Source organism: Anastrepha ludens, chromosome 2, assembly GCF_028408465.1.
Source record: "Anastrepha ludens isolate Willacy chromosome 2, idAnaLude1.1, whole genome shotgun sequence".
In the NCBI taxonomy this organism is placed as follows: Eukaryota; Metazoa; Arthropoda; class Insecta; order Diptera; family Tephritidae; genus Anastrepha; species Anastrepha ludens.
This window is the reverse complement of record NC_071498.1, coordinates 116,900,881-116,916,090: the sequence shown is the minus strand read 5'-3', so window position 1 is coordinate 116,916,090 and position 15,210 is coordinate 116,900,881. Positions and strand designations below refer to the sequence as shown.

General features: G+C 34.7%; 3 protein-coding genes across 5 annotated transcripts; 1 reads left to right on the top strand and 2 right to left on the bottom strand.

The window, feature by feature from the left end:
* Positions 1–4,134: 4,134 nt before the first annotated feature.
* Positions 4,135–12,741, bottom strand: LOC128855162 (spastin). 3 transcript variants are annotated; one of them, XM_054089860.1, is made up of 7 exons: positions 12,417–12,736; positions 11,437–12,305; positions 11,168–11,338; positions 7,292–7,585; positions 6,817–6,986; positions 6,245–6,503; positions 4,135–6,165 (listed from the first exon to the last, which is right to left on the bottom strand). In XM_054089860.1, exons 2-7 carry the CDS (start codon positions 12,236–12,238, stop codon positions 5,420–5,422), a joined length of 2,442 nt encoding a protein of 813 aa, XP_053945835.1. In that variant the 5' UTR covers positions 12,239–12,305; positions 12,417–12,736; the 3' UTR covers positions 4,135–5,419. The 3 variants fall into 3 exon arrangements, with proteins under 3 accessions (XP_053945835.1, XP_053945834.1, XP_053945836.1); XM_054089859.1 differs by having other exon boundaries at positions 11,437–12,736; XM_054089861.1 differs by lacking the exon at positions 7,292–7,585 and having other exon boundaries at positions 11,437–12,741.
* A 436-nt stretch (positions 12,742–13,177) lies between these two features.
* LOC128855164 (39S ribosomal protein L11, mitochondrial) lies at positions 13,178–13,998 on the top strand. The gene is made up of 3 exons (XM_054089863.1): positions 13,178–13,401; positions 13,481–13,765; positions 13,828–13,998. Exons 1-3 carry the CDS (start codon positions 13,267–13,269, stop codon positions 13,996–13,998), a joined length of 591 nt encoding a protein of 196 aa, XP_053945838.1. The 5' UTR covers positions 13,178–13,266.
* Positions 13,999–14,990, bottom strand: LOC128855163 (ribosomal RNA processing protein 36 homolog). Its single transcript, XM_054089862.1, has 3 exons — positions 14,837–14,990; positions 14,236–14,776; positions 13,999–14,173 (listed from the first exon to the last, which is right to left on the bottom strand). The coding sequence occupies exons 1-3, from the start codon at positions 14,888–14,890 to the stop codon at positions 14,043–14,045; spliced, it is 726 nt and encodes a 241-aa protein (XP_053945837.1). The 5' UTR covers positions 14,891–14,990; the 3' UTR covers positions 13,999–14,042.
* Positions 14,991–15,210: the final 220 nt, after the last annotated feature.

The following is a 15,210-nucleotide window of genomic DNA, read 5'->3' as shown; positions in this document are numbered from 1 at the left end:
TCAGGGCACCAGAAGCCGCTTTGGAACTTGCATTTATTAATGCTGCCTGAAACTTGGTAATGAAATTTGGTAATTCGAAGGTTAACATTTGCCATATATATTATGCTTCACTTTTTTCGGACCGATAGCACCATTAGACGACCAGACATGGGCTACTACGCAATGAACAGAGGAATACGCTCCCCTGACAGCTTTGCTAATATTTCGTAAACTATTTCTAACTTCACAAATGTCAGAAGGTATCTCTTCAACTACACTGATGAGATCCAGGACAGAACCCAACTACAGTTAATAGATCCGACAGTATACAGACATTAAAATACATCCATCGGGAGACTCTTACCCCCTTTTTAAACTCTTGAACACCGAATGTCATTATCGGAAACTCACCACCATCTAATGATCCTGCCTCGCTAGACCCGCGCAAATTTGGCTCAATTACGTTCTCTATATTGTAGATTAAACTCCTACTTATTCGAAATCGACCCCGACATACTCAGCATGTAAATGGACCCCGGACGATACTAACCACCTATTCATATGACCTCCCAAACCTACTCACCTAACAACCCTCTCCCTCTGGACCCAACCTGTCGAAACTATACGCTCCCTGGGCCTACCGTTAGATGAGATATGCGATGACGATCGGTGATGACATCGCATTGGCCGGGTTTGGTAAACTTCTATAACAATAACAAAGAATGAAAAGTGAACAAGAACGTGAAAAGTTCTTAATAAAATAACGCTATTTTCAAAAGCAACAAAGTGAACGCAAACTATATTTACATGTTGCTGTTCTTCCTAATTAGCCCGATAACCGCTTAACGATTTTGGCCCATTTCCTGCAATTACTTACCGTAATGAAAAACATTAAGTGAATTATCTCGTTATTTTGTATTTTTTTCTTTTTAAACTTAAGAATGTAATGAAGAAATAAAAAAAAAATATGTTTCAACTATAAATTTATGTATTAACCCTTTGCACTCGTATGTCACACTGGAGGTGACAATACTAATTTACTCTACAACTCGTATGTCACACTGGAGGTGACAATACTAATGTATGCCTGTAACCAATAGCACTAAATAACTGTAAAATACATACGGTATTCGAGATCTTACACAGTTATAATTTGTCAAGTTTTGTTAATCGAGTGCAAGTCGTGCACGGAATCAACATCAGATGTAGAGAATCGACTTGATGGAAAACTCCACATTTTAGTACCTCATCCGGGAAAAAAACATAATGATTGTATGGTCTGTTCTAACAGAAAAGCTAAGGGCGAAAGGAAGACAACTGTTTATTTCTGCGAAACATGCGAAAGACATCCTTTTCTTCACGTTGGAAATTGTTTTAAAAAGTATCACACTGTAAAAGATTACAAAAAATAAAACATTTTATATTAATAATTAATGAAATAAATATAATACGTTGAATTCTACGACTGTAAATTACTTTAATTCATTTAGCTAAAAATAATAACAAGTTGACACGCAACAACTTTGAAAATAAATCGAGTGCAAAGGGTTAAAAATATTTGTAAGTTAGACGCAGGCTTTATGGGTTATGCGTATGTATGTATATGTGTGTACGGTTTTGATATTCGTATCGTATTTGAATACTATTAGTATTGCTTTCGAAGCCTGAGAAAATTTTCATTCAACATATTTCTTTTTAACGCCTTAAAAAATATTGAATCAGTAAATTAAAAATGAAAACTCATTACTCCTTACATTAATTATCCGGTAGCTTAGTCTTGGAAGCTATCTAAAACCGTCGAGCAAGGCTTCGTCTATCACGGCACAGCGAGTACTGCTATCCCTTTTAATGTGAGACTAATCCAACGCAAATGTTGCCTAGCATATGACCAGTTGTTTATTCAAAAAGTGGCCGTGAAAAATGCAGTGCAAAAACTCAGTTGGTTTTTTGCGCGAATAAAGAGGCTATTTAGCGAATTTAAGAGGCTTGGATCTGCATCCCATTAAAAACAATTAAATTGCTACCCTAAATTATTAACCTTCGGAAGACACACTGAGGTGTAAGTCACGCCACAAAATATTTGATGGGATTTATTTGATTTATTTCTAACATCTGGAAATATACCGTTAGCTGTATTTTAGAAATGCCGATTTTACTCTTCCAATTCATGCAGTAAGTCCTTAGTATTTTGTGCCCAATCTGTAGTTCGCGTACTGTTTTTGTATATGCAGTCAACGTCAAAAGAAAGTGTATACCACATATTACTGATTTTTGACAATTTATTTATTTTTTTTTAATTCAATTTTACACATAATATAGTTCATACTTCTGCAAAAACTATGTCATGCAAATAACTAACTAATAATTCACTAACTAATTTTTATGAATTTACTATTTTGCTCTTACTAGTTTATTTTTATTTTATATTGTTTTCTGAAGTCCAAGTTAGTTTTCCGTTATTTTTTTTTTTTCTTTAGAGCGCTAAGCCTGTTTCTGATAAAAATTTTCTTTATAAGCACTTCATTTGAAATAAAATAAGCAATTCATTACAAATTTATTTTATCTAAATACTTAAAAAAATAAAAGGGGCACATAAAAAGTTTAACTCTGTTTGCGGAAAAGTTTATCAATTAGAGTGAAATTTACCCAGCGTGTCGCTCGCGTAAAAAAAATAGGTGTGTCTACGGAAGTTTAACTTGCTTACCCAAATTTCGGGTAGAACCGGAATCGCAACCGCTTGCATTTACCTGTTCTTTGATATTAACCACTTCAGGTATTTGGTTTAACTTTTTACAATAAACTTCAGAGTAACATGGACAATTTTCAGAAAGACCACCAATTACGTTCTTAACCAAATAAATTATTAATTAATTTGATAACTTTTACTAAGTATAAGATTCGGTAAATATTATATCTACCTGTTTTACTTTACTGTTACTTATCGCAAGTAGCCAAACGCATCTCCCAGGAGTTTTTGTTTTTTATTTGATAACACAAAAACTTATAATAGTTATTTCTAATTTTTGCAAGTATGCTAAAAAATTATCTATCACATAAAAATGCTGAATGCTGGAGACGTTAATTTTGGGCTGCAGAAAAATTATCCATCACGAAAACACATGATCTATAAGCGTATGATTGAACTTGTAAACAAATAATATTTGTGAATCGGGTCTTTTTTACACTTCTGGTTGCTGCCTGACATGCACCAGTTTGCAAATTGCAGTTTAAAGTCAGAAACTATAAATTGGAAAATATAGCAAAAAGGGAGTATGTAAACATATTTATGGTTATTCAATGCAATGTAATATTTTGCAGATTGTACTTGAATGAGAGCTTCCGAGAAAACTACAAATCGCTGCCTTCTGCGACATTACAATGCAACAAATTATGGCATCAAGCTATTGGTGTTTTCCTCTTTAGCAAAATTTCTCGCATTAGGAAACTGTTGTCAAACTGCTTTCAGAAGCTTTTACAACGGCACCATTAGCTGTATCTAATGCAAGTGGATTGCCATCTTCTGCATCACGTGAAAATACCATCTCATGATACGCGTCTGCCGCGTATTGCTACACTTTTTGAGTCGGTATTCTTCAACAAAAAGTTTTTTCTAATAGGGGTTGCCCCTCGGTAGGGAATGGCAAGCCTTCGAGTGAATTTCTGCTCCTAATAAGGAACCATTTACAGTCGGAGCTGGCTTAAAACTGTAGGTCCCTTCATTTGTGGGACAACACCATATTTTATTACATATTTATTCTTTATCTGCCGTAGAAGTTTTAATGACATTTTACTTAGTCTTTTCCAGGTTTTAGTAGTAAAAGTTGCACGGGAGCGACTTCTGGTGTAAGGGAACATGTAACCTATCTGAATACTTACCATTTCTGACTTTCCGAAATGTCTCTGAACATTTAGGTTCAATTTCCTTTGCAGTCTGTTTCGCTCCGTTTTTTAATTTTTTGTACAACGCAAACATTTGTAAATAAACTCAACTGATAGAATACATCCAGCGGTTTTTGCAAGTAATGGCAAATTTTGCGTTCGTTGACTTTTTTCTTCTTTCACTTACGCCCTTGATTTGAATAATTTTGTTAACGAATACAAAGCCTAGTTTAACAGTCACGTTAATATAAGGTGTTTTAAAACGACGCACGTTGACAAAAATACATATATATTTCAGTTTAGATGAAATAGCATTCACGTTTTTAATCATAATTCGCCTTCCAAAGTAGACGTAAGTATACAAAAATCCGATTTGAAAACATATACAAATTATATTAATAAAAACTGCATTAATAATTATTAAATAATATCGACATATTCGCTAAACATAGATATAATAAAAGCATACTCATATATGTGTGTATGTACATAGAACAGGCGAAATTTCTGGGGAATGTGACAAGATATAGTAATTAAATTGTTAAATGTGTTTATTACTTAAGCGTACATTATTAAACGTACGTTATAGATATCATGTTTGTAATATAGCCCCGTTATTCGTTAAATTCGTATATTTGTGCAAATAAAACTACAGGCTGTTAATTAATTATTTTAGTAATACTTTCATTCGCTTGAAACCGCAACAGGGTCATCTCATCAATGCTGAGAAATATGTTGATGAAATATATATCTGCTCTTAAACCGCATTAATAGTTCCATCATTATTGAACAGACAACTTTGTATTTTCGCAAGTAAGTTACCTCAATCGCTAAGTTGCGTTCGAATAATATACGAGCGTAGGCATATCTGTGTATTCTTGGCAAAACAACTAGCCTCTCCAGCAAAACCACTGCAGGATTCTAATGCAATGTAAAAACCATTAATCATTCTAAGACTCTTAAGTCGACTTCATAAAACTTGAATTCAACTACTAAATTGTTTAATGTAAGATCAGACTTTTCTGCTAAAGTCAAACAAGTAGTTTTATCAAAAGTCACAGATATATTCCGTAATGGCTTTTAATATTGAGTATTTAATATGAAGTATTTATCTCTTAATGAAAATGAAAGTCAATAATACATTTCACTAGGCAAAAAATGAGTTATAACATCGGACTTTCCTCTGAAGTTTACTAATGCATTTTAATCATATCCACTAACCATTTATGTGTGGATAATCTTTTGTGTATTCCAAGTGTGTGCACTGCTTCAACTGAGAAGTAAATGATTCTTATTACAAACGTAAAGCGGCTGATTATTAATTGCGACATTCAGTTAATGAGATGAACAGATAAAAAGTTGTTAAGGCAGAAACATTAATGGGACAAATAAATCTGTTACAAAGTCATATGTACATCAAGCACTAATGTGACTATAATAGTAGCATTGGAACACGGCAATTCATCTTTAAATTTATTTTAGTCAACTAATTTAAGCGATTGGGAAACGAGTGGGAAAGTTGTTTTCTTTCACAAACTACGAAACGCGTTATCTTAGTTACTTAAATCGTTATATCACCATACTCTTGTGACCATTTTTCATATGAGTTCAAACTTTGCGATGCAACGGAACGTCGAATTCGTTTTAGTGAATTATGAAAATCTTTTTCCGTTATCGGACGCATCGCACTAATATCTAAACATTTTACTTGTTCCATATTAAGCTCACGAATCGGTTCGAGTGCAGCATCCTTAGCTAACGCTGTGAGATCAGAACCTGAATAGCCATCTGTAAGTTTTGCCAAGCGACGTAAGGCCTCTGTTCCAAGTGGACTACCTTGTTTTTCCAGTAATCGACTTAACAATAGCTCGCGTGTTTCCAAGTCGGGCAGTGAGACATAAACACGCTTAGTAAAGCGTCGCAAGGCTGCCTCATCGAGTTCTTGCGGCCTATTTGTGGCCGCCAAAACGACAATACGATCACCCTCCGGATTTCCCGGCAGCCCATCGAATTCAACTAAGAATTCGGTTTTAAGTCGTCGTGAGGCCTCATGTTCGTTACTACTACGTTCTGATAGTAGCGAATCAACTTCATCGATGAAGATAATAGATGGTTGCATTTCACGTGCTACAGCGAATAGTGCACGCACAAGTTTTTCACCATCTCCTACATATTTGCTGGTGAGAGAGGCTGCGGAAATATTTAAAAATGTCGCACTACATTCTGTTGCGACAGCGCGTGCCAACAGCGTTTTACCATTGCCTGGCGGTCCAAATAATAGCAAACCTTTAGCAGGTGCACGTAGTCCTGAAACATAGAAAACAATCAATTTTAATATAAAAGTGATTAAAATATTTCATCGCGTAGTTGTGGGCCGCATGCTTACCTGTGAAAAGCTCAGGACGCACCGAGGGCAGAATAACCATTTCCTGCAAGGCTTGTTTAGCCACTTCCTGCCCAGCTATATCAGACCATTCCACTTTGGCGCCTCCCTCCACTATTTCATCCAAAATTATTTGGACCAATTTTTGTTCTACTCCTTTAACAGTTACAGCAGGTGCGGTAGCGCCACTTTGACCACCATAATTGGAACTTGAATTAATAGGTGTACGTGCACGTTGCGGCGGTGTATTTCTGCCAGATGACTAAAAAGTAAAGAAAATTAATTTTCCATTGTGAACTTATTAAGCGTTTGTGGTGAAGCGTGAAATAAAAAAAATGTTATTTATTTGAAAACTTTGCACAGCTGTAACTGACGGCATATCTTCCCCTAGTTTTGAGAAGCCGTTGAAAATTTGCTTATAGTCAATAATCTCTAATAAAGCATGCATGCCATAAGTCATTACGTTTTTTAATAGATTGAAGAAAACTTATAGAAAATAATTTATCAATTAGCTACACTTCTAAAATAATCAATGTCTGTTTTGTAAGCAAATGACTCGGAAAGGAATCTCTTACAAATTGCCTGCGTACTGCCGGTGGAGTAGCCGCAGTTTTAACTGGTTGTCTCTGCATTGCGGCACTACTCGCATTCTTCGAACCCAAGTTTCTCGGTAAAGTTTGAGACTTATTAGTAACGGCCAGATTTCCAGGGCGTTTTGAGCTCACTGTCAATTTACGGCCCGAGGCTGTAACAAAATAGAAATAGACAAGAATTTATAATACGTAAATAAAATGTAAATGTGTATTATGTTATTTAGTGGCAAAGGGCATATAAACAAGCCAATGAAATCTAAAAAAAAAAAATTATAATTTATAGAAAACACTCATGGTCATACATGCATACATGCATACTTACCTTTAAAACCAGGTGGGTAAATACAAATAAATTTTTCGAATAAAAGTCTAACGTGTAATTTCCATTTTAAAAATGTTAGCCAGTTTTTAAACGCGAAGCACTCATAGTTACAAAATACAAGCTTCTTTAACTTACCTGCCAAAGATGATCTACCTCCCAAAGTGCTGGAACTACAGGTACTGGGCTTAGAACTATCCGAATTCAATTGTCTATTGGATTTGAGATTACTTTTATAACTAGAGGAAGGTAACCGTGAATTAGTTCCCGCTGAGGACGGACAAGTGGTTGCGGAATTACTATAACCGGTGCCATTTACAACCATAGGTGGCACCATCAACACTTTATTTTTGTGTGATATTTTGTCAGATTGCTGCGCTGCGGTGTCTCTAAGTTTTAAGGTATGGAAATTGAATTCTGCTTCGCGTAACTCTGCATAGCCGCACACAGATATGAACATACATAAAATAAAAAGAAAAACATATAAAATAAATAAAACAAAAAAATCATAAAAAACAAAGAAAGTATAGTAGATAAATGTGTAGAGTTTCAAAATATTGAGGATTTAACAAAATAAATTAAACTTTTATCAAGGCTATGTAATTGCATAGTAATGTTTTTGGTTGTGCTCAAAGATTTCCTTGCCGAAAAAATGAAGGTGTTCTTGAACTATTGTACTTTTAAAAAATAGTCTTGCAAAATTGCATGTTCTTTCTAAAATTTCTATATAATTCGGTTCGAAAATTGTAAAACAAAATAATACATGTTTGTGTGAATTACAGATCTAAAGTTGCAATAAAAATCAACTTGCGCGGATGGCCTCTTCACAATAGTGCCAATGGTTGCGTTCATAATATGTTACTCGTACGAGGTTTGTTAAAAAAATAAGGTGACTTTACAAATTTTTTGAATGTACGTAGCCCGCGAAATTTGAGAATTCACCTTATTTTTAACAAACCTCGTGTATATATGTATATAATAAACGCTTACACCCTAACACCCCTCCTACTACTTGTGGCGTGCATCTTGATGTTGCTCCACAAATGGAGGGGCCTAGAGTTTTAACCCGACTCCGAACGGCAAATGTGTTTTTATAAGGAGCTTTTTCATGGCACAAATACACTGCCACTGCCATTGCCTGCAGAGGGGCGACCGCTAATAGAAAAAACTTTCTATCATTTTGGTGTTTCATGCACAGAAATTCAAACCTACGTACTCCTGAATGGTAATCACGCAGCAACTTATGCGGCCGCCTTATGATATGATATACCAAAATAAAATACAATCGACACAATCGATAAAACCCTATTCAATAGTCATTCGAAAAGCGTTACCAACCAAGGAAGATGGAAGCCCACTATGCTCACAGATTATTGTTGAAGGCTTATGAGAGATGCCTTACTCTGTCGGTTAAGGGCAAACCTACTGATTTATTCGGTATCCCCTGAAAATCGATTTTTACCACTCCTCAGCTTTTTTCACTTAAGAATCAAAAACATGGTTTACACTTCACGTAGTATAATGATAGGGGCGGCCATTAAGCAGGTAGCAGTAAGTAGACCAAAAATAACAAGAACAATTTATTTTGTTTTTGCTTTTCCTCTCAGTTTAGAGTAACTTAAGGGGTTATACGCAGTTATGACTTTCAAAAAAATCGATTTTTTTTATTGCATTTTTGTAATGTCCATATATTCAAAAGTATACGCACGAAATTTGAAGTAGATCTAAGCAATACTTTCGGAGTTATACCTAAATATGTAGAGATGCCTCGGCACGTTTTAAGGTAGGTATTGAAACTTTAAACGTGTTTTTTTCAAAACGGCATTTTTCAAGTCGGTGTACACGATATCTCGAAAACGGCTTGTTTGATCGGTCAACCGTTTTAACTCAATCTTTAAAGATACATTTTCTAGCAATTAATCGTTCCTTTTGTAAATCTGATACTTATTTTCCATTTTATAATCAATTTACGGCCAAATTTTAACGTACAAATCGAAATCATTTCTTTTAAAAGCTGCCATTTTGTGAAAATTCACTATTTTGATTAGCCGAACGATTAATTACTAGATAATCTAATATATTAACAAAATTTGTTTGGTTTTTTGATTTCAGATAATCCAATCCTGAGTTACGATGTACACCGTAAATCGTCTTTTTTTAAAGGAGGTTCCAGAAATCGCCTGCAGCGCGCTCTATAATCAACATTTTCATAAATAAAAAATTGTGTTACGTTCTTGAAGGATGCTTTTATAACCGCAAAAAATTTTCAAATTAAAATATTCTGAAGTTTCTTCAGGATAAATCCTTGACAACCCGTCTTTTATTTGCTTCATAACGGCGTATAACCCCTTAAATAAAATTTGACAATTTAGAGATCAAACTAATAGAAGATTACAACCCTATATATGAGTATCAAACCAAAGAAGAAAGTAGTGGCAACTGATTAAAAGTCTTACAATAAATTTTTTCTGAAGAAAACATAACAGAAAAATTAAATTTTAAAATGTATCCTTTATTTTTGAAGCAACCCCAAATATTTTGGCCCAAAAATGTTTTTTAATAACGAAAATATTTTATTATGTCCAACTACGACACCATTTTTAAATCGAAATGGGAAAATGTAGAATTATATTGAAAGAGTGTATATTGAAATGAAAATGCGTACATAAAAATTGAGAAACGCAGGTTCAAATTGAGAAAGTATAAAGTTGTATAGGAAATATGTATATAAGTTGATATTGAGAAATGTTCAAGGATGCATTTAAAAATTTGCCTTTCTATCATTTTTCCTTTAGAAAAATTATGGTATAAGACTTTTCTTCAATAGCCACGACTTTCTTCTTTCGTTTGATACCCATATCATTATACTGTGTGCCGTTTAAATCATGTTTTCGGGTTTTTAGTCAAAGCGGAGGAATGGTCAAAGTCGATTTGCTCGAAAATTTTACATGATACGACCTCTAGTGGATACTGAACAGTTCAGTAGACTTACATCCAACCGAAGAGAATTTACTAGATCGTTGGTACACTTTTCGACTATAGAAATGCCATTTTAGTTTATGAGAAAATTTTAGACTTGGCATTTACGTAATCTTATTATAGGTATTAAAACCAAGGAATGATAATACTCGGTGCGACCTACTAATCTTAATTTACTAATCAAAAGTTGAAAATTATTTGAGTAGTGTTATTACTTTAAGAAAAAATTCGCTAAAACCATTTTTAGAAGAAGCTATTATTGCAAATTTACACCTCCTACATTCGTCCATATATACCAATTTAAGACGTTGTGAAACCTTTCACTTTTTAATAAGGTTACTAGTGCGCTTTTAAGCATCCATTTTCTTGTGGAAGATTAGTTAAGATTAGTTATGTTTTCCAAAGCTAGCAAAAAAAAATCCCAAAATAATAAGGTTCTGATACATGCTATAACTTACAAATATTGAAAGCAATTTTTGCAATGCACACTAACGTAACTAACCCGTACAAATTTTTCCTGCCGACCTATTTCGGGCGTCTATGTCGAATTTTGAGATTTAGTAACTTAAGAGACTTATAGTAGAATTCATGGCAAATATTTTACTGGTACATTTTTTTTTGGATTAAAACGTTCCCCGTTGTTTTTTCACATAATTTCTCTTCCAAATTGAAACCTTTGACCCAAATCGCCGATACACGCTTGCATTCGCTCGATTCGTGATTCGTGGATCGTTGTGCATCTACATGGTTGCCTATGCCAATTTACTATAAGGATATACAAGTGGGAAATTTTACCACTCCAAAAAAAAATTCAGTCGGAACCTTGTTATTTTTCTTTCCTTTTTTTTTTTTTGTTGTACACTATAACTAATGCCAAGGCCAGTTTAAGGTTTATCATAATTGGAAAAAATATATAAGCAACATAAAACGAAGGGGGCATCCAAGCTTATTATTTTGGAGATCACACACAAAGAAAAAAAATAATAACTTGCACTACTATTATATAAACACTTTAATTACTTATGTATAATTTACCTAAAAAGTGTAGCCGATCGCGTGCCATTGAAAGATTTGTTTGCATTTTGTCGTGAAGACGTTGTGCTCGCTCCCATACATCACCACGTCCACTCCAGCAATCAACTGCAATTCCATCTTCCAATTCCTTGATGCCTTTGCGATAAAGCTCAATTGCTAGTTCTTTGTGGCCTAACATATTTATAAAGAGATTTGTACGAGAAAACGTGTTAGATTCCTATTAAATCACTGCTAAATTTCCACAACGCCAACATTTGTTCATTAATTACCTTCATTCTCTTCATCAATTTTTAGAGCCTTTGAAATATACTCAAATGCTCTGCGGTGGTGATGTTTCTGTTTCGCCAGCAAAGGATCCCCAGGACCGGGTGAACTGGATGCATTTCCTCTTCCCGACATTTCAAGTTGTTGTGTAGTACGAAAACGCTGTTGACCTCCAGCTGCAGTAATATTTCCAACTCCACCGACAAGCGGGTAAGTAGCTAACGCAGAATTACGCGAATGATATTGTACGATTTGATTTTTATCAATTTCGTTTGTTAGAGAATTTTCGTTTTGCGAATTTTGAAATGATTTATTTGAGCCGACAACAATCTCAATGTTGCACTCGCGTTTATGTGGCCTATAGATCACCTTTGTGCTTGCTCCGTATACGTATCGAAATATGCAAAACAATTGATAAATCAACGAACGCAAAATATTGAAGAGGAAAATTATGGGAAATGAAACGATATAAAGATTTTGCTTGTGCACAGAACTGATCGATGGGGCGCCGCCAGTGGGGGTTCTGTCATACTCCCCGTCCGTTTCCTCGTCGGTGTGCGAAGTATTGGTGTTAGCTTGTGGTGGAGAGCGGCGGTTGGATGACGATGTTGGTTTTGAATCGTCGGCTAATGCAACACTGCAAGTACTAGATGATTTACGGTGTGTACGCGCGCCACTGTTTATATTGTTACCATTGGCACTGTTCTGACGGATAGGAGACTTGGTGCTACTGCTGCTATTGCTTGCACTGCCACTGGCATTGCCTGAGGAGGACGATGAAGTCGATTGCGTTTTATTACGCACCATCGAAGTGTTTATGCTCTCTGCGCGTCTATTGCACAGTCTACCCCTTCAAGGTTTCTCTTATATAAAACTATATATTTTTAATAAAACTAATTTAAGCTATCAGCACCAAAATCACAATTTTTTATAAGCAAATGCAATACAAATATATTGCTGTATTCCACGCTGTTTTATTACATACCCTTTAGAAATTCTCTTTTTTAACACAGATGACACCAAGTAAATTTATTTGTTTCATCCCTTGTGCAATGACATCTTGTTATTGTTAAGGGTTGCATTCGGATTTTAACTTATTAGGGAAACTTCTTTTAAACATTCCAATAGAGGCTATGTAACGACTCGTTGAAGTTATTGCAATTCATCATAGTAAGCTTAACCTTTTTAATTGTGACATAATAAACGAATTATTTTTACTAGTCAACAATAGCTGAACAGACTGGTGTAATTGTGATAATAAATTTATGCAGGAAGTACTCAATAAACATGGATGAAATTTTATACGATTTAATGCAAGTTGAGACCGCTCATCGCAGAACTCATGTAATAAATCGCTGTACTTATTACCGGTTTAGGGTCTGCAATGAACTACATTTACGTTGGCAGCTATATTTTCATTTATACGAAATGTTTATAGTGCCAGTATTATAAAATTAAAAGAGATTTAAAAACAAAGGAGTTTTTCATCTAATTGTATTAATGTATTTAATATTTTTAGAGTATAAAGGCTGCGTATCGATTGATCTCCCAAGAATGTTTTTAATTGTTAAAAAAATTGTGTTCCTTTTCTCGAAGGTGCAAGAAGTGCTTTGTACAGACTCGGACCAACTTAAAAAATATATCTACGATAATTGTTTCGCTTGCCATTATATTATCAATCCATATTTTTCGCGAATGGGAATGCAGGGTTTAAAGCCATACGTAAGAGTGCAACCCTGCGTATAATCAGCTGATTGTGATTGTCAACTGAATAAGGATTCTCGTTTTTTAGTTTTGCGTAACTAAAGTTTTGTAAAAATATACCTACATTAATAATGTCTAAAGCAGCGGGGAAACTTAAGGCTCTAAAAAAAACTGCCGACAAAATCACACACACTACAAAATTAAAAACAAATATACCGGCGGGTATGGCAGCAGCTGGTCCCCCGTTGGGCCCAATGCTTGGGCAGGTTAGTTCATATTATAAATATGGAGACATCCCATTTGGTTATAATATTATAAATACTAAGTTTTATTTTGTTGCGATAGCGCGCAATAAACATTGCCGCATTTTGCAAAGATTTCAATACCCGCACAGCAGATATAAAAGAAGGCATTCCACTACCATGTCGTGTCTCGGTCAACAGTGATCGGAGCTATAACTTGGTTATACACTCACCACCGGCTACGTTTTTGTTTAAACAAGCTGCAGGAATACCTCGTGGCGCAATGCAACCAGGTCGCGAAATTTCTGGTATGATCACTTTAAAACATCTCTACGAAATAGCAGCAATAAAGATACAAGATCCACCCAATGCTTTATTAACAATGCAAGTGAGTATCTTTAAGTGGTTGAGTTTAAACCTTTACTAAATTGATTTCTATTTTTTTTTTAGCAAATGTGTGAAATGCTTGTGGGTGTCGCTCGCACTTGTGGCATAAAAATTGTACGAGAATTAAAACCAGAAGAATACGAGAAATTTTTGGAAGATCGAAAAATTGTTGTCGAGGCACAGAAACAAGAATTGCAAGAAAAGCGTGAGGCAAAGATGCTTCGAACAGGATAATTGCAGGATGTACAGTTACTTTATTTAATAAAATTAAAAAAAAATTATGCAAATCCAAGTTGTCTTCGATCCTTTGCTGCATTCTTCTTACGACGTTTTTCTAAATGCTTGCTAAGTTTTCCCGATTCTTTAAGTTGCTCGAACTGTGTAACCAATTCTTTAGCACGTCGCTCCTCTGCGAATAGACAGAATTTGAATTACAATATCAATCTAATTTTTAAAATTATTAACACTTACTCTTTGTTGTGTAATGTGGCTTAAGTCCTTTTTTGAGTGCCTCCTGAACTTCTAATTTTTCTCGATTCAGTGACTCTTGTTTTAAATGCCATTTTCTGTCCTCAACATTTTTGTTAATTAGTTTTTGAATTTCTAGTTGCAGTTGCTTACGTTCATCGCTGCTTTTAATCTCACGCAATTGTTTCTGAAGTCGAGCGATGTCTTTTCGTCGAACATTTTCGAGAAATTTATAATTTTCTTTAAAATGCTTCACACTAAAATCTCCACAATTCGCATCGAATCGTGGATCACGTACTTGTCCTTCAATTTTTCGTTTACTTTTCTCTTCAATTGATATAAAGGGCACTTGTCTCTTAGCAGACAATTCACGTGGACGATTTTTATTTAAACGCTTAATCGCAATTTTACTTGTGTTTGATTTCTTAGTTGTTTCTTTATCCACGCCCAATACAGCCTCCTTGTACAACTTTGCACCCAACTCCTCTTTTAATTTCATTATCTCTTCAAAGCTCATTTTGCTTAGATCCTCTCGAACATAATTCTATATTTACAAATGTATATATTAGCCTTTTAACTAAAATAATAATACCTAAAAACTCACCCTTTGCTCTTCACTGTGGACAGAGTCCTCACTATCTGAAGATGATGAAGACATTTTCCCTCAAAGGTATTTCTAATCCAAAAGACCAATATTTATACGTTGTTTGTAAATACAAATCACATTGCGTTTTGGCCTGTCACAATCTAAATTAGTGTCATCTTTCGATTACTGTATTCAGTAAATGCTCGATTTTCATATCGAAGTCGAGCTTTTGAAACATAATGCTATGTTCCCATGGTAATAAAAATTTTTTAAAAGAAATTATTATATCGAGGAGGTTGATGAAGTCTTTAAGAATGGTTGAAGAGATCAAATTGTCTTCAGAGATATCGTGCACTCAAGCGGGTCATCTTTGTTAAAATAATACAAAACGA